Source organism: Podarcis vaucheri, assembly GCF_965113315.1.
Source record: "Podarcis vaucheri genome assembly, chromosome: 7".
Classification (NCBI taxonomy): domain Eukaryota; kingdom Metazoa; phylum Chordata; class Lepidosauria; order Squamata; family Lacertidae; genus Podarcis; species Podarcis vaucheri.
Genome location: NC_138765.1, coordinates 10973076 through 10998307, shown reverse-complemented (window position 1 = coordinate 10998307; position 25232 = coordinate 10973076). Strand labels below are relative to the sequence as shown.

General features: G+C 50.2%; 1 protein-coding gene across 1 annotated transcript in view; it reads right to left on the bottom strand.

Annotated features, from left to right (window-relative positions):
- Positions 1–5589: 5589 nt before the first annotated feature.
- PPP1R37 (protein phosphatase 1 regulatory subunit 37) overlaps positions 5590–25232 on the bottom strand; it is a 50579-nt gene continuing 30936 nt past the window's right edge. Inside the window, exons 4-13 of the mRNA XM_082230984.1 lie at positions 24708–24808; positions 22395–22514; positions 19727–19877; positions 17345–17500; positions 16262–16374; positions 13994–14135; positions 13699–13865; positions 9870–10842; positions 9504–9594; positions 5590–8540 (exon numbers count right to left, since the gene is read on the bottom strand). Coding sequence (XP_082087110.1) covers positions 9512–9594; positions 9870–10842; positions 13699–13865; positions 13994–14135; positions 16262–16374; positions 17345–17500; positions 19727–19877; positions 22395–22514; positions 24708–24808 — 2006 coding nt within the window. The 3' untranslated portion in view covers positions 5590–8540; positions 9504–9511. The remainder of the gene's footprint in view (positions 8541–9503; positions 9595–9869; positions 10843–13698; positions 13866–13993; positions 14136–16261; positions 16375–17344; positions 17501–19726; positions 19878–22394; positions 22515–24707; positions 24809–25232) is intronic.

Sequence of the window (25232 nt, the reverse complement as noted above, 5' to 3'; positions counted from 1 at the left end):
AGTGCGGATAATACCTTGCTAGACAGACCAATGGTCTGACTCAGGAAAAGGCAACTTCCTGCTGCTGAAAGCTCGCTTTTCTCGTCTCCCAACCCAATGAGTTATGAGTGCTCCAAAAAAAAAAGCAAGCAGCAGCTTCACTTAATTTAGGTAGCACCTAAATATGGAAACAGCCACACTTGGGTTGTCGATGACGACATCGCCTTGAGGGAAAGTGGGTGGGTCTCCCGCAATTTCCACCTCGGCCAGTTCCACAGGGCCAATTATATCACCAGCTTGCCTCAGATTCATGGCTTGGGCTTACCCCTCAACACGAGAGCCAAGTTAGCCAGATCCAGGGGCAAAACTAGGCTTTCTTTCACCTCAAAAGTCCTGCACCTCCAAGAATCAACCCAAGGTAGATTCTTTGCCCTGGAGTAACCCTGCAATACACACAAACCATTTTACTCATCATTCTGCTTCGACTGTCCACACAGGACTGTCCACAGGATGTGAGCAATCTCTCATCAGATCTCCGTATCGTATTTTCCTCGCAGCATCGGGAGTGAGATTTGGAGCAGAGCCACAGCTCTGGGGAAGGAGGGTTAACCCTTTCTCCCAATGGATATTGAGCCTTGGTGCTCCCAACTCTACAATTCTATGGTTGATACGTTTAGATTGATACGGATGTATTGGTGGTTATTGTATTCTCAATTTGCACTGGTGGCTTCCCCCTGCTTTTCCCTCATTAGAAGTAATAAAAAATAATAATGATATGTGAAAATGCAAATACAGTGGTACCCCACAAGACGAATGCCTCGCAAGACGGAAAACCCGCAAGATGAAAGGGTTTTCTGTTTTGGAGGCGCTTCACAAGACGAATTTCCCTATGGGCTTGCTTCGCAAGACAAAAGCCCATAGGGAAATCTCCGGGGACCTCTTTTAAATGCTGGTGGTGGGGAGCAAAGCCTTTCCCCCCCTCCGGCCTTCAGAAGAGGTCCAGGAAGGCCGGCGGGGGCCAAAAGGCTTTGCTCCCCATCGCCAGCATTTTAAAAGCAGTCCGGGATAGCAGGGAAGCGCTTCCCGCTATCGCGGATGGCTTTTGAAGGCAGGTGGGGGGGAGCAAAGACTTTTGCCCCCCGCCCGCCTTCAGAAGAGGTCCTGGACCTCTTCTGAAGGCGGGCGGGGGGCGAAAGTCTTCCCCCCCCCGCCTGCCTTCAAAAGCCGTCCGGGAAGGCAGGCAGGGGGGAGCAAAGACTTTCGCCCCCCGCCCGCCTTCAGAAGAGGTCCTGGACCTCTTCTGAAGGCGGGCGGGGGGCGAAAGTCTTCCCACCCCCCGCCTGCCTTCAAAAGCCGTCCGGGAAGGCAGGCAGGGGGGAGCAAAGACTTTCGCCCCCCGCCCGCCTTCAGAAGAAGTCTTTGCTCCCCCCTGCCTGCCTTCCCAGGGGCTTTTACATCGCCCCGGACAGCGGAGAAGTCCTCCGCTGTCTCGGGCGATTTTAAAATGCCGCCCGCCAGCATTTTAAGATCGCCCCGGACAGCGGAGAAGTCCTCCGCTGTCCCGGGGTTTTTTAAAATGCTGGGGGTGGGAAGAACAGCCCTTGTCCCCCCCCCCCCAGCCTTCAGAAGAGGTCGGGGGACAGACTGTCCCCGGACCTGGTCTGAAGGCGGTTTCCATAGGAACGCATTAATTGATTTTCAATGCATTCCTATGGGAAACCGTGCATCGCAAGACGAAAAACTCGCAAGAAGAAAAAACTTGCGGAACGAATTAATTTCGTCTTGCGAGGCACCACTGTAATAATGATCACCCTTCAGGCAGAACAAGCAGCAAGTTGATAAAGATGGAATGATACCCATTCAGTAAAATAGAGGAAAGCAAATGCATAGGCTGAGGGCTGATGGTGCTTGTTCCTGCCACGAACGATACCTATGTGGATTCAAGAGCAAGTTTTGCACACAAGCCAGACTGTAGCTAGTTTAATTTATCCCACAGAATTCAATGGGAGCTGCTGAGATGGCTCCATCTGCCCAAGAGCTTCGCCCTGGCCTTATGTTTTGGTCTTGTGGCTAGAGAATGACAAGCATGTGGCAGAAAGCTGGAAACCTGTGTGTGTGTGTGTGTGAGAGAGAGAGAGAGAGAATGTGTGTGTGTGTGTGTGTGTGTATATATATGAATGAGTATGTGTGTGTTAAGGTCCTCAACACAAAGGGGCATTGTGCTCTGTGTTTCCTCTTCCTTCTCAGAGCTGAATAAAAAAAAAAGTTCAAAACTATGTCTCAGAGTCTCCCCTTTCACCAGCAAAGCCTCTGTGTTTCTGTGGGACACTTCTCAAACTAAGATGATCCACCTTCCATCAGAATACCCACTGGACAATGCACAAAAGAACACAGGAGAAAAACCTTACCAATGCGTACAGTGCTGGGAGTGCTTCTGCCAAATAATAATAATAATAATAATAATAATAATAATAATAATAATATCTACTTGAAAATCCAAATCAACAAACCTTTCTGCCAATTCTGGGATTGGGAGAGTGGGTTACTCCATCCGAGGCTGTCAATATGTGCAAACTTAACCCCCCTGAGAATAATAATAGCGGAAACAGGGAAACGCACAAGCCCAACCTATGTCAGAAGGGAAACTTTATTTCAACCGAACATGGTATAAATAGTTAAATGCATGAACACAGATTCCCTGGGATTTCCTTTTCGTGTTTAATAAATAAAACTAGCTCAGAACCAAGGGCGAGCTTTCCCAAAATCAACAGGAAGAAATTATTCTCTCCTCCCACCAAAGTGCTGGAATGACAGTTTTGGTATCTACAAAAAAAGAGAGTGCTCTGGGACATCCTTGATGCCCATAAAACAATCCATCAATGGGACTCCGGCAAGAATCGAACCTTGTTTCATATCCCACCTCTCCGCCACACAGGAATTCAAGGTAGCTTGCAAGCGCATGATCGGCCAAAGGAGTTTCCAGTTGTAACAGGGGTGGGGAGTAGGGAGCCTCCACATTCGAACCCTAAAAGAGAGAGGGGAAGGGCCTGAGCTCAATGGTAGAACAGCTGCTGCTTTGCATGCAGAAGGTTTTAGATTCAATCCCCTGCGTCTCTAGGCACGGCTGGCAGAGACTCCTCTCTGAATGAAATCTGGAGAGCTACTGCCAGTCTGTGTGGTTACTACAGAGCTACATGACCTGATATAGCCTTCCCATCTTCCAAGCTGCCACCCTGCCCTGTGTCCCCCTTATGCCTTCTCAGATTTGGGGGACGATGAGCAAGCCCCCCCCCCCTGCAAGCCCCCGTCCTCTCTAGGCCAAATCCAGGAGCTGAAAACATCAGCCACGTCAGGAGGCTGGAGTTGTTTCCCACGGACAAGAGTTAACGTGCCTTTAAGAGAGGATCTTCACTGAGACAAATCGTAGAATTGGAAGGAATAAATAAAAAACAGGGGAGGGTATGAATACCATATGAGAAGTCAACTAGAAGACAGAATAGGATCTCTTTTTTAAAAAAGCAAACCACAAGTTTGTCCCATGCTCCATGAAGGCTGGGGGCAGGCGAACAAATGAACTTTCTCACGTGGCACTTGGTTAAAACTATGAAATTTGATCCAGTAAGATGAAGTGACCGCCTCCAGCTTGGATGGCTTTAAAGAGGATTTTGACATATTCATGGAGGGAAAGGCTATCGATGGCTACCAGCCAGGATGGCTATGCTCTGCCTCCCATGCCAGTTGCAGAGGAATCGCAATTGTGGAGTGGGGCACTGTGGCATTCAGGTCCTGACTGTGTCCTGCTCCCCATTGGGGCATTTGGTTGGTCACTGTGAGAACACGACGTTGGACTATATGGGCCTTTGGTGCGATCCAGATACAGGAGTCTTCTTGTATGCCCCCAATTTCCTGAGCATCTGCCCGGACACAGAATAGCTGGAGCTGATGAATCTTGCTCTGCTCCAGCTAAGCAATGTTTTAAGTCCTTACTCCTGCAGTAAAGGTAAAGGGACCCCTGACCATTAGGTCTAGTCGTGGCCGACTCTGGGGTTGCGGCGGCTCATCTTGCTTTATTGGCCGAGGGAGCCGGCGTACAGCTTCCGGGTCATGTGGCCAGCAGGACTAAGCCGCTTCTGGCGAACCAGAGCAGTGCACGGAAACGCCGTTTACCTTCCTGCCAGAGTGGTACCTATTTATCTACTTGCACTTTGACGTGCTTTCGAACTGCTAGGTTGGCAAGAGCAGGGACTGAGCAATGGGAGCTCACCCCGTGGCGGGGATTTGAACCGCCAACCTTCTGATCTGCAAGCCCTAGGCTCTGTGGTTTAACTCACAGCGCCACCCTCTATATTTCTAGGCCCTATAATTGTGGAGTTGGGACCCCAAGGATCCCCTCGTCCAACCCCCTGCAATGCAGGAATACACAGCTGTGCCATACGGGGATCGAACCTGTAACCCTGGCGTTATCATCGCCCCACTCTAACCAACTGAGCTATCCAGGCAGTGGCGATATTTTCCTTTTTTGTGGGGGGAGGATTTACAAAAAAAGGAGCAAAAAACGAAACAGGCTTGTTTATTTCAGAATGCACTTTTAAAACATGCATCAGAGATAAGCACGTGAGCAGGACCCCACCTTTCTGATGGCAGGAAGAAGTTTCAGAGGAGTTTAAAATAAAATAAAAACTTAAGCTTGCATATGAGTATTCCTATGTCACGAGGAATTCACTCTGCCATCTTTTCCTTTGGCTTCCTGACAGTTCCACCTTTCTCACACCAGAGGGTGCTAGTCCGGTAGATTATTGCTTTTATTAGAAAGGGAAGGTAGGAAAGCTCTACACCTTGCCTGCTGATCTCTTCCTCAAACTGCTTTCCTGGCGTCTCTCGTCTGGCAAGTAAGCACCCCGCCCCCTTTTACTTCCTTCCCTCGGAACTGCGCAAGTGCACAATGTGTCCCCAGCTTCAGAGGCATCAATTCCTTTGCAAAGGGTCAGGGCTCATTGCTCCAATCCCTAACCTCTTCTCAGACCTATTTGCCCATGAAGCAACCAAACGCTAACAAGCAAAAACAAAAAACCAAACAACTGCAGTGCCCGATAGGCTTGGAAGCAAAAGTTCAAGGATGAATGTGGATATGTAACGCAGTTGGGTGGAGGGAGGAGAACTAGCAAAGCTGTTGGGCAGCCAGGCGATGAAATTGCAGCGTCTCTCCAAGCTTTTGGGAAAGCCAGAGACAAAAACCAAAGTTTCTTCTGAAGCTCGTAGTTTAACCTGCAGAGTCCTCTCGTTCTACTGAGATAAAATCTCAGTATGCACAATTCCTTTCCCTTCCTCTCCCATTGATAAATTATGCTGGAAGATTTTGAGGGTTCAGACCTCTCCTTTTTTTTTTTTTTTTGCTTACGTCACTCTGTAAAAGCACACTGTCACCCAACGGCAATACATAAATAAGAAGGATGTTGTGCAGAGACCCAAGCCAGCCTCGGCACACTTTTCAATTCACAACACCGCTCATTTGGCGTCCGTTTTGCTGGTAAAATGTGACTGCGACATGGGGCGAGAACGCAGGCTGTGCTTTGGACCCCCTTCCCCAAAGAGACTGAGAGAAGCCACGTGATGAATGCAGCTTTTCATTTAATAGAAGACAGTTTCAACAAAAATAAAACTCCACACACACACGAAACAGAAATGACAAACTTTAGCCAAAAAAAAAAAAAAAATGGGGGAGGGAGGAAAAGGAACACAAAATCAAACTGGCGCCATCTTCTTTTCTGTAAATGTAGTGTTAACGCAGCAAAAACTCCATGTGTGTCTGTGTGTCAGGGTGTGTGTGTGTGAGAGAGAGAGAGAGAGAGAAAAGGAATCATGGTCAAGCAGATGGTGGGCACACAAAGTTTTTGTTTTTCTCCCTCCTGCCTCTCCAGCCTGAATTTCCATGCAGCAAAAGTGCCCTCTCAAGCTCCCTGATAAGATTTTTATTGCACTTAAGAAAAATAATAATAAAGTAAAAAGCATAAAGTTCTATGTCTACCCAACAGCTGCCACCCTCCCCCCCACCCCACATTTTTAGAGGGTGTTGCGGCAGAGAAAACGGTCCCTCTGCTAAGTCTATACAAAAAAGAGAGAGATTCCTTTTTGTTTCAGTTTCGGGGTTAGTACCGCAAATCTCCTGCGGAGATCTCGTTTTGTGTCAACAGGAGGAAAGCAGTCCATCGCGTAGGGAGAATGAGGCGTGTTTCTTTTTCTTCCTTTCCTGCTAGCAACCAGGGTTAGAGTCGAGTGATCCCAGCAGGATTTCGTGAGAAAAGAATGTAAGGACCCAAAGAGAGGGCCTATTCTTCCCGCCGCACCTAGGCTCGAAACAAAAAAAGACGGGCGCTTGTTTTTACACCTGTCGTCCTACAACACAGACTTCCCCATGCAAGGGGGCTCTTTGCCCCGCCTCTCGTCCTACTGGCGACATACGAAGGCATCAGTCCTGGTTTCCCATCTTGGCAGGCAAGCTTCTTCTCTTTTGGAAGAAACCTTGCCTATCGGAGCTAATCTCTGAGGCCATTTGAACCTGGTCTTTGCGGAGCTTCTCGTAATAGCCTTTGGGATCTCTTCCGCTGGGTCTCAACGCACCACCGGAGGGGGGGGCAGGGGGAGGGACTGCACTGTTGGCTCCACCGGCTTCCCCCGCAATCCCAGGTATTTTTTTGGCTGCAAAAAAGTCCTTCCCTGAGAAATAAAATAATCAACCCCCACCCACCCTCTAGCAATACGCTTTCTGCAGCAACCCACCTCCTCCCCGCTTTCGGTGCCAAACGGCCGGCCAGCCAGGAGACCCACAAAGCCTGGAGCATTTCCTCTGTGGAGCAAAACTTGGGAGAGCAGTTCACATTTTCAACTGGTGGTGCGTTTGCCCCCCTTTCTCAAGGAAATCGAAGTTCCAGGGAGTGGGATAGGGGTGCTGTTGTGAGGGATTCGACCTCCTTCTACAAAAGTAGTGATTTTGGACCCCGCAAGGCCCTGGTGATAGCAAGATAGCACTCTTATCACTGCAGCTGGGTCCTTGTCCACAGCTGATGTACGCACAGGAACTGTGGGAAAGCCTACAACTTTTTGAAGAACAAATTAACAATAAAAGATGAAAACTGCCCCAAAAATCAGCAGCATCCTAAGACGTTTCTCACATCAGTTTTATCGTATGGGGTGAACAAAACGGGGGGGGGGGGGAGAGAAGAGAACCACCCTGCCCTCTTCATAAACGTGCCATTTATGTAGTTTTACGGTCAGTTAAAATATTCGCTACTTCAACAGTCAAGCCATACACAGTATCACCCCCATCGTCCAAAAGTTCGGCACGGTATGGCTTGAAGAACAAATCTTGATAGGAGAGATGCAAGGAGTTTGCCTCGTTCTCTCTGCTGAAGGACAGGAGAAGCCGGATCAGTCGAAGCCACGGCAGTCCTCTTATTGGTGGGCAATGGGCAAAGGTTGCCCATCAATGCACAAGAAGGCATCACACACACACACACACACACACACACACACACACACACACCGGGGCACGCTCTCTCTCTCTCTCTCTCTCAGCTTACTTCAAACAACTTCACCAGGGAAAAGCAGCTTCTTGGTGGCTTCCCGATTTGGTGCACTCTGCAAATTGGGAGGAAGCAGAGATCCTTTTCCTTTTTTAAAGTTGGTTGGAGGTTAAAAGGCGGGAGGAAAAACTGTTCCCATTCTGTTCAACAGACACCGAAGAAAAGACAAACAAACAAGGAGACGCAATTAAGGGAGAGCGGTGGGTGGGGAAAGAGAAACTGGAAAATAAAAATAAATAGTAGTCTGTGCTGCGGGTTAAACAGCCTCAATAGTCTTGCTTGGCAAGGGAGCTACAGCATTATGGCGCTCTCAGCCAGCGGGACCCAGGAGAGGCCTGCTCCTCCCCAAGCATTCGTGGAAAACTGGACCTACTGGGACCTGCGGCGCTCGCCACACACAAAAAGCAAGCACACAGGGCCCTGTTCATCTGTAGTGTTCGCCCTTTTCCTTTTAAAGTTGCCCAGTTAGACTGGAGAGAGGCGGTGCCAACGATCCGAGTCCGCAAAACAGCCTCTCTGCCTCGTGAAATCACTCGCAAGGGGTATCCCCTTGCAAAAGGAAAAAACGAAACAAAAAACATTGTTGAGTTCCCCCTCCTGGCAAGAGTTCCAGGGAGACACACCAAAGCAGCAAAAGATGTCAAGAGTTCGCCCTGAAGGAAGCTCTTCTCCTGGGTCAAGGTCTCCTCGGCTCTTCTGTTTCCTGAATCCCGACCCCCCCCCTCCAAACAGAACATCTTTTATCAGAGGGAAGACTTCGAGAATGAGAAAAGGGGGGTGGCGGCGGCAGGGGAAATGGTCACAGTTGGAAATGGATGCCGTTCGGGGGAACGGGACGGGCGGCGCTTGTCACGTTGCCTCTGTGTGGCAGTCAGGGGGGCGGTGGTGGTGTTGTTTTCGGAATCACATGGTGAAGGGAGGAGGTAAAGCTAGGCAGCCGCTTCCCCAAAGAGACCCCATTGGATGCGGAATGGCCCAGAACTGAAAGAGAGAGAAAAGGAGAAGGTGGGGAGGGAAGCAAGAAAGAGGTTCGGGAGACCAGAGTGGGAGGGCAACGCAAGCAGATATAGACCCATATCTAATTATAAAATCACCGGCTTCTTACCGACTCATGAAAATGGCACAGTGCTAAATTTTCAATGTAGCTGCCTTGAAAGGAGGGGGGGGGAGGTTTGAAACCCTTAAAGAAAATTTCATTACGACTCTCTTCAGCCCCCTTCCATTCTTAACTTTCTCCCTTCAATTTGTCCCGGGATGTTAGCACCGCGCTGACTGCTTCTGCTTCCCCATCCACCAATATACTGAATAATAAGCATGTATTTCAGGTTATCCCCATCTAGAAATACCACTACTCTAACAGTAGCTCAAGTACCCTGCCCTCCCCATTCTCAGCCCTCACAAACTCTTCCCTCCTCCTCTTGCTGTGCTGTATTATATACGTTTTGGGTAAATATATATAATATATACATTTTAGGTAAATATATTTACCTGAACACCACCCAGATTTGTTTCTAACTCCATGAGATTGAGAAGCTTGACTAGATAGGCGCACCAAGCTTGAATTTTCAAAATGCTCAGGTAAGTCACCAGATTCTGCTAAAGCAGTGTTTCCCAAACTTGGGTCTGCAGCTGTTTTTGGACTACAATTCCCATCATCCCTGACCTGCTAGCTAGGGATGATGGGAGCTGTAGTCCAAAAGCCCAATTTTGGGAAAACCTGTGCTAAAGCTTACTTACTTAGAAAGTGAAAATCTCACTGAACCCAGCGGGACCTGATTCCTGCTTAAGTGTGTTCAGGATTAATGCTTTCGAGGTGACATTCTGCTGGTGCAGCAATGCAGGGAGGAAGAGCTCCTGCCCCCCCCCCATGTTATCCTTCCTGGAGCCCCCTCTTTTAGCAGACAGCATATTCCCTCTGCCCATTTTGACACGCAACTCCCTTACCTAAAGGGTCACATTGGCTCCTGCCCCATCTCTAGGCTTGCTTCCAAAAGTAATTCCTCCAGCTCCTTCTCGTTCTTGGAACAGTTTAGCTCTGGAAAGCAGAGTGGAAAGGCAGAGAGTCAGCCATGTCCTCGCCCTGCTCCCAAGGAGTGTCTAAACCTGGCCTTTGCTTCTGCGAAAATCTGTGAAATCCGTAGTCACCTGCCTTTTAGGAGGCAAGACTCCATACGGCTGAGCCCCCCCACCCCACCCAGCTCTCTCCCCCCCCCTGGTTTCATTCCTTGACACAATAAGAGTAGGGTCTGTTTGATACCCTATATAAACGCCTCTCCCAGAATGCAAAGTGTGCTCTCTCTATGTGCTTACCATGTTCTACAGAGCAACTGGCCATTTTCCCATCATGCCCTGAGGGAGCGTCTGGTAGTGCATGAACAAACTCCATCCTTAGTCCGTTGGGCAGCAGAGAGCTGTGAACAGCGCTCTCACACGGCCCAGAGTTCATCTTTTCTGCCCCCAAAACAGGGCTTGGTGTGGAGGGAGGGGTTTCTGAGCCAGCCGCCCTCTTGGGAACAGCCTCAGTCGCTTGTCCGTCTGAGCATTCAGTCTTTGCTGGCTGAGCCTGCGGGGCTGGAGGGTCGCTGGGCTTTGGCGGAGAAGCCTGTGGAGGAAGAGGGCTCCCCTCTTGCCGCGTATCGGCACCCCCCGGCGCTGCCTTCTCCGGCAGGCTCTCCACCCGCGTAACGACAAATATTTTGTGGCCTCGCCCAGGGCTGGAGACCGCAATCCTCCTCTCGTTCCCGGGAGAGCTGGCCTGGGCTGGAGGCCCACTGGTGACTCCCAATCGAGATTCACATTTTATTTCTTCTGTAGTGTTCAAAGGGGGCAGCACCCTGCTTTCGGGGCTGACACCGCTGGTCTTTGGGGGGGAAGGTGGCTTGGGCAAGTCGCCCGCGTGATCAGGGCTGCTGAGCTTCTGAGGCGACGGCGGGAGAGCCTTCATCACCAGCTTCTCATCCTCTTCTTCGTCTGTGTCCGAATCGGAGTCTGAGGACTCGTCGTCACCACCAGCTCTCTTGTCGGCCTCCCCATTCTCCTGGGAGGGCGGCACCTCCCTGATTTCCTCCCCCTCTTCCGGCGTGGGCGCCATGTCGCCGTTCTGCCCCTCGTCCTCCACCGGCCCCTCCTCGAGGGGCTCCGTGATGGTGATTTCGGGCATGGAGGCGGACTGCTGGAGCTGCTGCTCCTTCTCCTCCTTCTCTTTGGCAAGGACAAAGTTGCGCTTGCAGCCGTTCTGGATCTCCGTCAAGAGGGCCTTCTGCGTCTCGATAAAGCTCTTCACCTGTAAAAGGGAGAAAGGCGGGTGGTGGGTGAGCGGCACAGCAGCTGAAAGGCACAGGGGCGCCATTTATTGTAAAGCTGGGGCACGCAAAACATTTTTCAGCCTGAGGGGCCCACAGCCTCCTGGACAACTTTCGGGGGGGGGGGGAGGCAAAGTTGGCAAAGCAAGGAATTTTATCTTTCAATGCCAGGTTAGTTTCCCCACATATTCATGCACCTCCTCTCTATCTTGGCAGGGGGTTGGACTCGATGGCCCTTGTGGTCTATTCCAACTCTATGATTCTATGATTCCACGCAAGCAAGTTTTGTCAGAGCTCAAGGACATTTTCCAGCTTAGGCAAAACATCCCAGGAGGAAAAGAAATGGGGCCACTAGGGGATAGGCTGGGAGGGTTGTGTGTGGTAGAGGGAGAGTGGCATGGGGCAGACAGAAAGGCTTGGAGCCCAAGAGTCTGAGGGTCCCAATCACCGTTGTAAGGGAAGCTGACACAGAGCCTGAAGGTGGGCGTTTGCAGAGTTCGGCCTTGCCTGCTTGAGCTCAGGTGCTGCGTGGGTTGGATGGAATCAGAGAGCTTTTATGCTGGACGGAATCAAAAGACCACTGTGGCCCCAGACAAATTACACACACACGCAGAAGCCTCTTGCAAAGTATGGACCTTCATAGGCAATACAGGGGGAGGAGAAAACACACATTTGAATGCTCATCAAACATCATAGATTGTAGAATTGGAAGGGATCCCAAAGGTCCTCTAGCCCTACCCTCCTCAATGCAGGAATCTCAACTAAGACATCCACAACACATGGCCATCCATCTGTTTTCTGCATGAAAACTCCCAATGAAGGAGAGTCCGTTCCACAGTCGGACAGCAGCGCTTACTGTCAGAAAGTTCTTCCTGATTTTGCTGATGTGCCTCTTTTCTCCCTGCAGCAAGTTTCAATGGTGGGGGTGCATCTCTCGTGAGCCTCTCTGTGGCTACAACTGCCTCATCGAGTGCACACCTGGGAGTAGCTGAGAGATGTCGGACTGACAGATCTGCATTTTCCTAACTTGTAGGTGTACTTTTGACAATAAAGAGTCAATTACTTACTCCAGATATCCCTTGCCCAACTGACAGATCTGCATTTTCCTAACTTGTAGGTGTACTTTTGACAATAAAGAGTCAATTACTTACTCCAGATATCCCTTGCCCAACTGACAGATCTGCATTTTCCTAACTTGTAGGTGTACCTTTGACAATAAAGAGTCAATTACTTACTCCAGATATCGCTTGCCCAACAGTACCGTGACAGACCACAGGAAGCTGGTCTGGCTATCGGTGTGCCTAGATCAGTATCGCCCGCACTGACTAGCAAGAGCTCTTGCCAGGGTTCCAGGCGGAGTCTCTCCCATCTCTACATGGGAGACACTGGAGGCTGCACCTGGACTCCTCCGCGTGCAAATCATGCGCTCTGCCACTGCGCCACAGCTCTTCCACATGGGAAAGGCCTTCCACAAGTGGGAAGGGACAAAGAGAAGCCAAATGCCTGACACAAGTGGAGTTTTTCTACCTGCCTACAGCACACCTGTGACAGTGCCAGCCACTGGGCCTCTATTTTTCTGGAGCGGAAGGTTTATCGGGGAGGCAGCAGGGTTACCTGGCTGGCTGCGCTGGCATACGCCACGTGCGGCGCCAAAGCTACGCCAGCAAAAGCGACCTATAGCAACGGAAACGTGAGACGGTGGGTATCGTGTGGCTCGGACAAAGGCTTTTGCTCCCTGACAGGCGGAATCATGTTACTGCCTCTCGAGACACAGAAAGCTTTTACAACGCGGCATTTCAAATGGAGGCAGCTCAGTAGCAACAGCAGTGTGCTGTCAGCGAGGGACGCTTGTGGGGCCTGGAAATATACATCGCTGGGAACAGGAGACAGCTGCCCACACGAAGGCATTTGCCACAAGCTCCCAAGCAGCTATTTAGACACCTGTAGACGTCAAGAGTGTTTATGTGTTTGGTCGTGAGGGACCAGGAAAGCACATGGCTAAGCCATTCTGTTTCCATGCAGAGAACACTGCTGAGTACATGCTAAGGTGTGTGGCTTCCGCCCTTTATAAAATACCCTGTTCCATCTTCATACCATCTCCTGCTCCCAGCCAAACTCCTCCCCCCCCCCCACTTTTTCAAAAGACCCTTTTTGCTTCTGCTCTGATGTTTCTATCCCAACCTGTCTTAGTGGGACTCTGGGTGGTGTACACAAAATCATCCCATTTCGTGCAAGGCTGAGAGCCTTGACCCACAACAGCCTAAAAAGCGAGTTCTGGGCATTTAAGAAGGATGTTGACAAGCTGGAATATGTGCAGAGGAGGGCAACCAAGATGATCAAGGGTCTGGAAGCCAAGCCTGATGAGGAACGGTTGTGGGAATTGGGTATGTTTAGCCTGGGAAAGAGTAGGCTGAGAGGAGATAGGACAGCCATCTTCAAATATCTCATGGAGGATGGAGCAAGCTTGTTTTCTCCCACTCCAGAGGGTAGGACTTGAACCAATGGATTCAACGTTAAAAGGAAGGAGATTCCTACTAAACATCCGGAAAAAACTTTTTGACAGTAAAAGCTGTTTGAGAGCGGAACGGACTCCCTCGGGAGGCTGTGGACTCTCCTTCCTTGGAGGTTTTTAAGCAGAGGTTGACTCTTGGGATCCCTTCCAACTCTCCAGTTCTATGGGCTAGGTGGGGACTGAAGGCTCCAGGGGCACCCCTGGTGGTTCATGCACTCCCCGCATGCCTAATATGAGCAGAAAATCAAACTAGGCCATCTCAGGAGGGTTTTGACTTTCCCAGCCGCTTCCTTCGGTCTGCAACAGAAGCACAGCACAGACTCACCGATTCCTTTTTGGGCTCCCTGTCGAGGTCCAGCCTGAGCAGCGAGTGATTGACTTTCAGGGCTAAAGACAAGGCCATCAACCCTCCGGTCTTGATTTCGTTCTCCCGAAGGTCCAGCCGAAGCAGCCGGGGACTCTCCGCGATGAATTCCGCCACTGCCACTGCGCCTGGGCACCAAGAGACACAGCCAGTGAGTCCACGCAAAGGCAGGGGCTGAGCCTGTGGCGGCTGCTCTGCCCTCGGAAAAGACAGAGAGCCGCCTGAGCACCCGGGGAGGCTGCCTGGCCTGGCTTACCCTCACACGTCAGCTTGGTCGACGCCAAGCCCAACCTCAACACTGAGCGGTTGCTGATGAGCCCGTTCTTCAAGTTGCGGACACCTTCATTGCCGATGGGGTTGTGTCCCAGATTCAGGGTCTCCAGGCTCTGAGTGTGAGGCTGGAGATGCAAACAGGAAATGTTGGTTTGTTGCTTGTTTACTGAATGCCCCTGGGGGCTTAGTCCACTTCGAGGCAGCTCACAGTGGCTCAATTTGCACACAGCACTGACCCAAACCAGGGATCAGCCCAGTCCAGTGAGTCTGCAAGCTCCTGGAGAGGAGACTGCAGTTGCTTTGTCCCTCCTCTGGTCCTGTTACTACTGCGAGCTATGCCACGGTTTGAGGATTAGCATGTTGTCTAAGCCTGAGCTCATGCTTTGTCTCCTTCAGGCAAACCATGAACTGTAAATCAAGAAACACACCTTGGTAATGACCTTGTGGTCTGTCTGGAGTGAGACGAACAATGAGTCGAGCTTTGAAAGACACGCTAAGACAAACAACGGCTTAGCTCCCAGCAACAGAATCAAACAGAGAACCGAAGAGGCTGCAACTGCCTGTCCAGAAACCCACATGCTCACCTGTTCACACAAAGTCATGGTTTCACTTAGCCTCACCTGTGAACCGGGCCTATGGTCTAAAGACACAATTCACACAACAGATTTTTAAATTGATAATGGCAGCAGCATGGACATGAGACCCACCAGACAGAATTCCTGCATACATACAGAGCTCTTTTAAGAGGAGCGGCTGCTCTAACAATGAAGGCCTTATGTGTAGAAGGTACAGCCCAAAATAAGTAGTTTTTAAAACCCACAGACAAGTTTGGGGGCCAAATGCACCTCTGTGGGAAGGGCTTTCCACAATCTGGGTTTTGAGTCACTCTGTCCTCAGGTCTGCTGGTGCTCACATGGCCCGAGAATTTGCAAGGCTCTCTGTGCAGGATTCTGGCCACCCAAGTGGGAAATAAACCCCGTGTTTCGTAAGAGAACTGGCAACTGGCTGAAGTTTAACCCCCGTTCAGCAGGGACCTCATCCTTCCTCCCTACTCCCAAATCCACAGCTGTGAGGAGTGTAGAAGGCAGACCCACTGAAACCCAAAGCAGGTCCAACATACAAGAGAGTTGTATGAAATATTTTCTGTCTCTTAACTACAGCCAATCCAATTCACCAGGTGATGAGAAAGGGACAAAACGTTCTCTCCACACCCTTGCAGCTAAAAGCAAACATTAGCCGTTCCTTGGAGGAAAATCCTTGAGCCCCTAAGCCATTTCAGTTGTCCTGTTCAGCCCCTATTCTGGGAAGGGCTGCAGCTCTGTGATAAGAGCACCGGCCTTGCAGGCAGACAGTCCCAAATTCAATCCCTGCCATCTCCATGTAAGCCTGGAAAGGACTTCCTGCCTGAAACCCTGGAGAGGCACAGCTGGTCAGCGCAGGCAGCAGGGAGAACCTATGGTCTGACTCAATATAAGGGATAGCCTCCTTGGGATAGCTCCATTGGTAGAGCTCAGACTCTAAACCTCAGGGTTGTGGGTTCGAGCCCCATGTTGGGCAAAAGATTCCAGCATTGCAGGGGGCTGGACTAGATGACTCCGGTGGTCCCTTCCAACTCTACAATTCTATGATTCTAAGGCAACTTCCTGCGTTCCATTACCCTTTTTTTTCTAGATGGGACAGCTGAACGTAGTACAGGCAGTGAACATTTCGTGCGGGGGTCCCATTCTCACCCTGCCTTTTTCCGGGTGCAAAAGGACCTGTGTGTCAATTGGACGCCCCTAGAATGGTCACCGCCTGTATTCTAAAGATGGCAGCAGCAGCAGCCGTAGATTTATAATGGTTTTTGGTAGCTGTCTGTTGTTTTCAATACCGGGAAGGAGAAAAAGGAGGTTCTGTTTTCAAGTTGGGCTGGATGGGTAGGAGAGAGAGAGAGAAGCAGCAAGCGCAGCTGCCTCTGGGCTTTCCAGCTCGCAGTGTGCTTTGGTGACTCCCTGCTCCCCCTGGACTGCACCAGGCCAGATGTTCCCACCCCTAACATGGAAGGAGGATAAAGCTCAGTGGCAGAGCTGCCATGTTGCACTCAGGAGGCCCCAAGGCCCAAACCCCAGATAACAGATCAGCTGGGCAGAGAGGGCCAACATGTTGCCCAACAAAGCTCCCACAGAAAAGGATTGGGCTGAAGCTCTGACTGGCCTCTGGCTCTCGAGCCAGAGAACGAGGCCCCGGGGCAGCAAGGCTGCCTGTGACTCACCAGCGTCATCCCCATGTAAGCCATGCCGGTGTGAGTCAGCTGGTTGTTCCACAGCACCAGGGTGATGAGGCCTTTCCGCTGCTCCTTCAGCCCCTCGCAGATGTACGCCAGGCCTGTGAAGCGAATGACGAGCAGTTGAGGGAGGGAGGAGGGGAGTCCCTTTCCGCAGCCCTTATTAGACGCGACACCAGCTCAGTCGGACACAAATACCCAGGCACCATCGGCTTTCGGAGGCGGCACTTTCCTTGTCTCAACTAATCCCCCTCCCCTTTCTCTCCCTCCTCGCTCCGCTAACTCGGCTGTCACAGTGGCAGCCGGGAAAATTTTGTGCGTTCGTTGGATTTGTGTTTAAAAGGACAGAAGAGTACCATAAGAACACATTTGCATTTTCTCTGCATGTCCGATTCAGGGAACAGCTAAATCAGTTTGCTCATCAGATTTATATCCTCTGACGGCAACAGCTGTGCAAATTCCCCGTGTTAAGTTCAATTGGTTCTTTTGGTTCTAGTTAGGAGGGGGGTTTTTAAGAAGGGGGAAACTGAAGACGGCAACTTTTTATCTGGTTGTAAATATCCAACGCCGCCTTCCGTCATGTGCAAAAGACACCCACATGAGCTTCTGCTAAACATGTCACATTTTATTTCAAATTAAATGTGTTCAAGGATTTAACCAGTTGATAGGTAGATGATCAGAGCCAACCAAACTCATTTAAGTAGCCGATGGCTCTGTTCTTCCAAATTAGAAGAACTTCTTGCTGGTGAGTAGTTTGGCACAGATAAAATAAAAATATATTACTATATTAATTAACACAGCAGACATTATAAGCTTCCCGATACAGGGCTGCCTTCAGGTGTCTACGGAAGGTTGTATAACAGTTTATCTCTCTTGACATCTAACGATGTCAAACAACATGTGTTCAAACAACAAAACCCAACCATTTCTTGGAAGAGAATTTGAGCCGCCCTGGCCTGGACCGCAACTATTGTCTTTCTTCTTAAGCACACTGCAGGCAGAGACACAGCCTGAGCCCTTCTCTCGGTTTCGCAAAGAATTTGGGGGGAGACCGAAGCAGGGATCCCTCACCTGAGTCCAGGATGTGGTTGTTCCTCAGGTCCAGAATCTGTATGAAGCAATTGAACTTCAGGAGGTTCCCCAGCTGAGCCGAGTCCTGGAGGCTGTTGAGCTTGTTGTCAGCCAGGTAAAGCTCCCGCAAATTCATGTTCATTTTGAGAGCCGTTGCTGGAAAGCAGACAAAGGGGAGAATAAAATTAAAGAGAAGTGGCTGCCTTGCTAAGTAAATCAGTCCTGAGTGCTCACTGGAAGGACAGATCCTGAAGCTGAGGCTCCAATACTTTGGCCACCTCATGAAAAGAAAAGACTCCCTGGAAAAGACCCTGATGTTGGGAAAGATGGAGGGCACAAGGAGAAGGGGACGACAGAGGACAAGATGGATGGACAGTGTTCTCGAAGCTACCAGCATGAGTTTGACCAAACTGCGGCAGGCAGTGGAAGACAGGAGTGCCTGGCGTGCTCTGGTCCAGGGGGTCACAAAGAGTCGGACACAACTAAACAACAACGGCTGCCTTGCTGAGCCTCCCAGGTGACAACGAGCTTTCTGCCTGCCCAGCTGGGCAGCGGATGTGAGTCCAGGCCACAGACCCCCTGTGCGACTGATGCATCCCTTCACAGGACAAGCCCTTGGCCTCGGCCTGTTATGCGTCTGCCAAAAGCAAGTAAGGAGGAGAGATGGGCCTTGCCCCTTGATCTGACCTTGGCCTAAATGAGCCCACCAGCCAACTGGCCGACCGTTTGAAACCAACAAGTTAAATAATGAGGTCTGCTGTCTTTCTCCAGTTTTCCTCAGTGAGACAACTCCCCGTTCCTGCCCACAAGACGAGGTGGACTGGCTGCCCCATGCGGATGGAGCAAGGAGAGGCACAATCCACCAGCCCTTTATCCACCTCAAGACGTAATAAGTGAGTAAAGAGGAGATAAGCTGGGGCCGCTTCAAGGGCATGTATGAGAAAATGGCAGCGGCGTCTTGGAAGCCTACGAAATTGTTACCATAAAGCACCAATGCTGCAGCAAGCAAAGGCTCCAGCAGCTCAGTCAGCTGCTTGTGGCTGGAAAGCCAGACAGGATGTTTGTGACTGTTGCCATGGAAACAAAGGGGCAGTCCATTCTGTACTGAGCACCGGATGTTAGCTCAGTGTGTGTGTCATATGACCTGTACTGGAAGTACATGGGAGGAGTTTCTTCTTGCTGTTGTCGAGTGCAGACATGTTTCTCTGTACTGATATGAGAGGCAGAAATAAAAGATGTAAATAGTTTTCTGTCTGCTTCTTTCCCCTCCTGGGGGACACCAAAGGGGAGAGAGGATGAACGGTGTGTTCCTCTCACACATCTGAGATGAATCGCCGGGACCTCGCCTGCTTATCAGCAGAGTGGAGACGCGGGGAGGTCGACAGGAATATCTGCCGGTGCCTACGCTGTGGCACATTCCTCTGACCCAGGCAGAATTCCAACAGAAATCTCAGGAGGAGAACTGCTTGTCCTGCCCAATAGAGAGAACTTTCTCTGAAAGCCATGAGTTCTCATTCAATCCACCTGCCTTCTGCCTGGGGCTGCGGAGAGTCCACAACTGGCTTGCAAAGACTGACTACCCAAGAGGAGGAAGAGAATGGAATTTAAGAACCAACCCCTCCCTGCTCTTCATTTATAGACACCTGGAACTGAAAGCACAAGGTCAGCCGCAGCTGGGCATTTGTCACTAGGCGCCACGTAACTGAAGGCGACTGTCTTTCAAGCTTCATCCATTATTGCTAGCATTCTTTAGGCTGGCTCCTATTCATTATTAATGCCTTCAGCAGGATGCAAAAAACCGGGTGTGGGCGTTGCGTTCTCCCAAGTTTAATACTGCTTCTCTTGGTATCTCTCACCTGGGCTATTCTTAAAAAATGATGCCTTTGGGAACTGGAGTCCAATGTTAGTGGTAAAGCCTGGATTTCATACTTGGAAGAGTCAGGATGAACCAAAACCAGAGCATGTGTGGTTCCTATTCAATCCTCCCCTATATTTTTCGACACCCCCCCTGCCCCCCATCATGGACTCTGCATGCGGATCTGGGAGCTTTGGCAAGGCAAGGGTGCCCTTCGAGCCCCCAAACTGCGCCTTTCAAGGATCTAGGCAGACTGAAGAGCCCAGGGATGAGGGAAGGCAACAAGGGGGCTTCTTCCTGCATCTGTGGGGACCGCTCTGCCCCTCATTAGGACCATCAATGCTGGCACATTCGCAGTGCTGCAGAGGGATGCCTTTGGCAGGCAAGGAGCCCTCGCAGAAAAGACGCCTGCTAGCAGCAAGCTGAGCTCTCAGCGGGGAATTAGGGAAAGGGGCAATGGAAGCAGAGGGTCAGCAAGAGAGAAGGGCGTTTGGCTGGGTACACAGAGGGCAGCTCCAGCTGCTCACCTAGCAACATAAGGGGCCGCCCCGACAGGCTGGCGTTCTCCAAGTGCAGCACGGCCAGGCTGTTGCTGATGCGCAAGGCGCGCGCCACAAACGGTGCCGAGTGATCGAGCAGAGGTGTGTTGCGGGCATCCAAGTACTGGAGGCAGTTTGTCTGAGGAAGGAAGGAAAGGTTGAGAGTCAGGTCACAGAAAGGTATGAACGGTGCTGTACCTGGATATCAACCAACGTTTCAGCTCAGAACGCCCGTGAGCCAGAGGTGCTCTCAGCCAGCACCTCAAAGCAGGTTGTCGCGCAGCCAAGTCAAAGGGCTGGAAGCAGCCAGAAGAGTATGCAGTGGACCAGACATGCGCAGCAGGAGAGAACAATCAGTGATACCTCTGGTTACAAACTTAATTCGTTCTGGAGGTCCATTCTTAACCTGAAATTGTTCTTAACTTGAAGCACCACTTTAGCTAATAGGGCCTCCCGCTGCTGTGCGATTTCTGTTCTCATCCTGAAGCAAAGTTCTTAACCCGAGGTACTTTTCTGGGTTAGCGGAGTCTGTAACCTGAAGCGTCTGTAACCCGAGGTACCACTGTGCTGAAAGTGAAACCACTGCTGCGCCCGAGTTCTCATGCCACCAGCACCCGGCTGCAGCCCATGGCGAGGGACACAGCTTTGTGGTTTCACTCATGATATAATGCCGGGTGAAGCAGCCACCTCGCACTGGCCCTGATACCGCTGACGGAAGAACAAGCTACGTCGGCCAGACCAATGTAGCTTGTTCCTCCCTCGGCTGCCCACACAGGCAGGCGGCTTGTTTCTATTTCTGCGTTCAGGGGCGCATGGCTGCCTGCTTGCACAAGCTGGAGACGGGGGTGGGGGCTCTGGTAGACTTCTCCGTTTAGGAGCTAGCAGCCGCACACCCGCAGTGGTGTAGTGGTTAAGAGCGGTAGTCACGTAATCTGGGAAACCGGGTTCGTGTCTCCGCTCCTCCACATGCAGCTGCTGGGTGACCTTGGGCCAGTCACACTTCTCTGAAGTCTCTCAGCCCCACTCACCTCACAGAGTGTTTGTTGTGGGGGAGGAAGGGAAAGGAGAATGTTAGCCGCTTTGAGACTCCTGAAGGGGAGTGAAAGGCAGGATATCAAATCCAAACTCTTCTTCTTCTTCTTCTACTCCTGAACAGGCAAAGAGTTAGCTCACACCCCCTGCACGAGCGAAGGGGCGGGCTTCTCAGATGATCAAGCCCCCTGTCTCGCAGGGTGGGTGGGTTAGCTCTTCCTCCCAGGAGGAAGTCCTGGGGCTGCCTTATGCTGCCACCGGGCCTGGCGCTTGGCATCAGGCAGCCCTGCTGCACAAGCTGTGGATGGGGTGCCTTGTGGAGGGGTACAGAGGCTGCTGTCGCTGTTTAAAGAGAAAAAAACCTTAAAGAGACTTGTGGTAAGGGCGAGAAGCGTTAGCCCCTGCCCAAGATTCCTGTCTGCTGTGCAGGCTTTGCATAGCACTCCACACTGGGGAAACTATTCTATTTGCAGCTAGGAACAGCAAGATCCGTAAGCCCGTTAAAGCAGGAGATTATCACCGAGTTCCTGAATTAACAGAGCGCAGGTGCGAATAGGGGTGTGTGTCAATCTGAACTTATTCTATGGTTTATTACTGCAGATCATGGCGTAAGTAAATGGACTGGCATAACTTAACAGGAAACGAGATTCCCCACTATGAACCTTGCTTGACCCTGGAACCAGCTTGATCACAGTGTGTTCCGAAAGCCATTCAGGAAAACATCCTGAGCTCCTCATGCCTGGTAAAGGTCAGCAGGTATAGATCAAGTCGCCAGCAAAGTCTGTTTCAACACCTGAATGGACGCCATCGAGATAACAGTGAGATAATGCTAAGGTGGGAGGCAGACGAAAGGATCACCAAGGTTTAGTCAATTGCACATGGGAACAGATTCTTTCAAGCTTTTGTAAAGCAAAGCACACAGAGTGGGAAGCAGGCAGGAAACAATAAAATTGGAAATTATAGGAATTGTTCATCTCAAGGCCCTCCTCCCTTTTCGCATGGAGGGCATGGGCTGAAATCAGGATTTTTAAAAACCCCAGTCAGCTCTCGCAGCTCCAATAGCTTACCCAGCGCTCTCAAGGAATCAGCACAAACCCACTTTGCCTTAAGGACACGTATATCTCCCCCTCCATTTCTGCCTTACTTTTAGTCTGAGTTTTGTGGCACAACTGTCACAACACATTTCTATGGATTTTTAAAAATAGTTAGGGAATCTTTTACTCTTCAGATCAAGGTGTGTGTGTATATGATAGGATTTGCTGCCTGCTTAAATTGTAATTTTGCTGGGACATTAATATAGTCTGTCCTACTGGAGTCCCTATGTCTGCCACTGGCACCAGACAGTACAAATTTCTTCCACCAGGGAAATCTACAGCTGGGCCCATGGAACCGTGGAGAACCTGTCAATGCTCACTCTAAGGGAAGGAAAGTCTTTTGCCCCAGAAATGTTAACTTGTGGCATTTCCAGGCAATGGGAGCTGCAGCTTGACGGTGAAACGGGGCTTGGGCATGAATGAGGACACGGGCTCAATGCTTGCCCTCTTTTTGCAACCCTACTGCAAGCAATGCAATTTCGGGGGCGGGGAAAGAAGAGGGGAAATGCTTTCTAATCATGAATACAAACCTTCCTCATCATGTGCGCAGCTGCCTGCCATCCTCGTGTGCCGATGTGTTTGTTAAACGAGATGTTGAGGTGTGTGGCTGACTCATAGTATTCAATCATATCAAACAGCGCCGAGGCACCCTGGCAAAAACAAAAGAAACAACACCAGGGCTGTTAGCAAGGGTGTGGCCGCAGCAGCCTGTCCTGGGCGCGACCCAGAGAGGGCGCAAAATGGGCAAAGTTCATGCAGCAATGCCGATAATCTTTTAAGACAACATTACACAACGTACAAGTTCTCTTTGTGGTTTGAAACCGAGGTGCGCTTTTTCAAGGCGATAGATCCAAACCAAGTATCAACTTGCTCACAGCCCAAATCTGCATGCGGCTACTTGGAAGAAAGTCTCACTATGTGCAAATGGAGCAGACGTCCAGAATCGCAGCACACCTTGCGACAAGGCCTCACTGACCCGGTCCTGCAGCCTAACACAGTACAGCACATCGCTCAGCTAGTTAGAGTGTGGTGCTGATAATGCCAAGGTTGCAGGTTCGATCCCCGTATGGGGCAGCCGAATATTCCTGCGTTGCAGGGGTGGGACTAGACAATCCTCAGGGCACCTTCCTCAGCTACTGAGTATTACTGATGGGAGAGGAAGGAAGGGCGAGACTATCCAGAGACAGCAAGCAGGTCTTTTGCACAAGTTTCAGAGCAGTAGGAACATGGAAACTCCGCAAGCAGTAAAGGTCTGCAAAGAATCAAATTCAAAACTCTTCCAATTTGATCCTCGATTTATGAATGCACCTGCTGTATTTGTTCATCGCTACTTCTCAAATGCCATTTCTGGTTCTGAAGTTCTGCAATGAAATGTATTGTTCGTCTAATTTGTATACTGTGGAGCTCAGGGCTAGTGGGAGGGGGGAGGAGACTGGAGGCTGCCCCCAGGGAAATAATTGGCTAGTCATAGCACTGAAAAACCAGTAAACTAAGTCAAGGAGACAACACAAGACCTGTCTTGCTCTATGCTTCCAACCACAAACTATTTGTTATTTCGCGTTGGGACTTGCTTATCAACAAGCCTATGAGAGGAGCAGACTGAACTGGCACGATGTACTCAAATGCAACTCCTGTAATTTGCATGAAGAGGGAACCACAACACATTGCTGATGGCTGTGTAATTTAAGATGAGACACTCAGAGTAGACCCACTGAATTACTTGCCATGACTAGCTTAGGCTCATTCATTCCAACGGGTCTACTCTGAGTAAAAGTTAGCTGACTACAGCCCTAGATTTATACTTTTTAACAGGGAGCGGGCAGGGGGAGAGAGGGAGAATTTGGAGCTGGTCATCCATCACTTTCAAGTGCCCAATAAATGAAGAGGTCGTTTTTATTTTTGTTTTAATGCTGGATGTACATCTTAACAAAGTGGGCCATAAACCTTGTCCACAGATGGAGTGGGAAGACATGGCACAATCCCAAGGTGGAATTGTGGGGGGTGGTCACATTTAAGTCCTAATGCAAGAAGAAAACAAGCACAAAAGGGAGGACGTTTTTAACCTCATCCCAGCTGTGCCAATTCTCCACTTGCATGGAGCTTTGCTTGCTTTTTAAAAGAGGGAGTTTATTCAAGAATGGCAACCCCCTACCTATATTCTGAAGGAGCACAATTCACTTTTCCCTACATTACAGGGGGTTGAACTAGATGACCCTTCGGACACCTTCCAATTCTACAATTCTATGATTTAATGTGCAGATCAGGCCTTAGGCAGGGTCCAGGGAGTGATGAGAACGAACCTTTGTGAGGCCACCTCAACCTGCCACCACTCTCACCCTACGTGACCACCAGCAGCTCAACAGGATTTTAGATTTGAACACCCCGCCACTTCCAAATTAAGGGGCCTCACTAATGTGTCTTATGAAGAGGGCCCCCAAAGCCTAGACAGAGCCATCACTAGCCAATGTTGGGAATCCACTTTCAGGAAGCAATTTGCTGCAGTTTTTGAAGAGCAGCATGTCAAGATATTCAGTCTGAGGACTCGAGCCAGTCACACCATTTGGAGGGACCCGTGATCTGGTAGCAAAGCTCTGTGTGCACAAGGGTCCAGGTTCAATCTCCAGCCACAGGCCTGGGGAAATGCTTTGCCGAAGATGCCAGAGAGCTGTGGGTGATGGGAACAGACAACACTAGGCCATATTCCTTATATCTAAACGCTCAGCCCCCGAACTGTAAGTTCCTCCATGTTAAAGAATGGCAGGATTCAACTCAGCTGACTGTTCACAAGATGTGGGGTGGAGAAGAAAAAAAGGCAGTTCTTTATATGTTACATGCAAACCTACATCTTCATCTAGGTTCGTTTGCTCCAAATCCACTATTTTGAACTGGAGGCGCTTAAAAATCTCTTCCAGGGCCTCACAAGCCTTGTAGTCTAACTTCTCGCCTGGAAAACAAGAGACAAAGTAAATCTGCAAGCCTCCAGCATTTAAAAGGGTTCACTGTCAAAAACAGGATGCATTACATCCGTGTTTCTCAAATGTGGGTCCTCAGCTGTTCTTGGACTACAACTCCCATCATCCCTAGCTAGCAGGACCACTGGTCAGGGATGATGGGAGCTGCAGTCCCACAACAACTGGGGACCCAAGTTTGAGAAACACTGCATTAAAAACTGGAAAACAACCGGGCTATAGAGGCCCAGGCATTAAGGTGCAACTTGGTGGGGTACAAAAATGATTTAAACCAGGGGCGGGGTGGGAGGCTGGTTTAAACCAGACTTTCTAATGACACGTCATCATCTATTCCCTAAACAATGGTGCAAGTCTAAATAGGAACATTCTAAAAACACCTGCTGCATGAGAGCTAAGAAC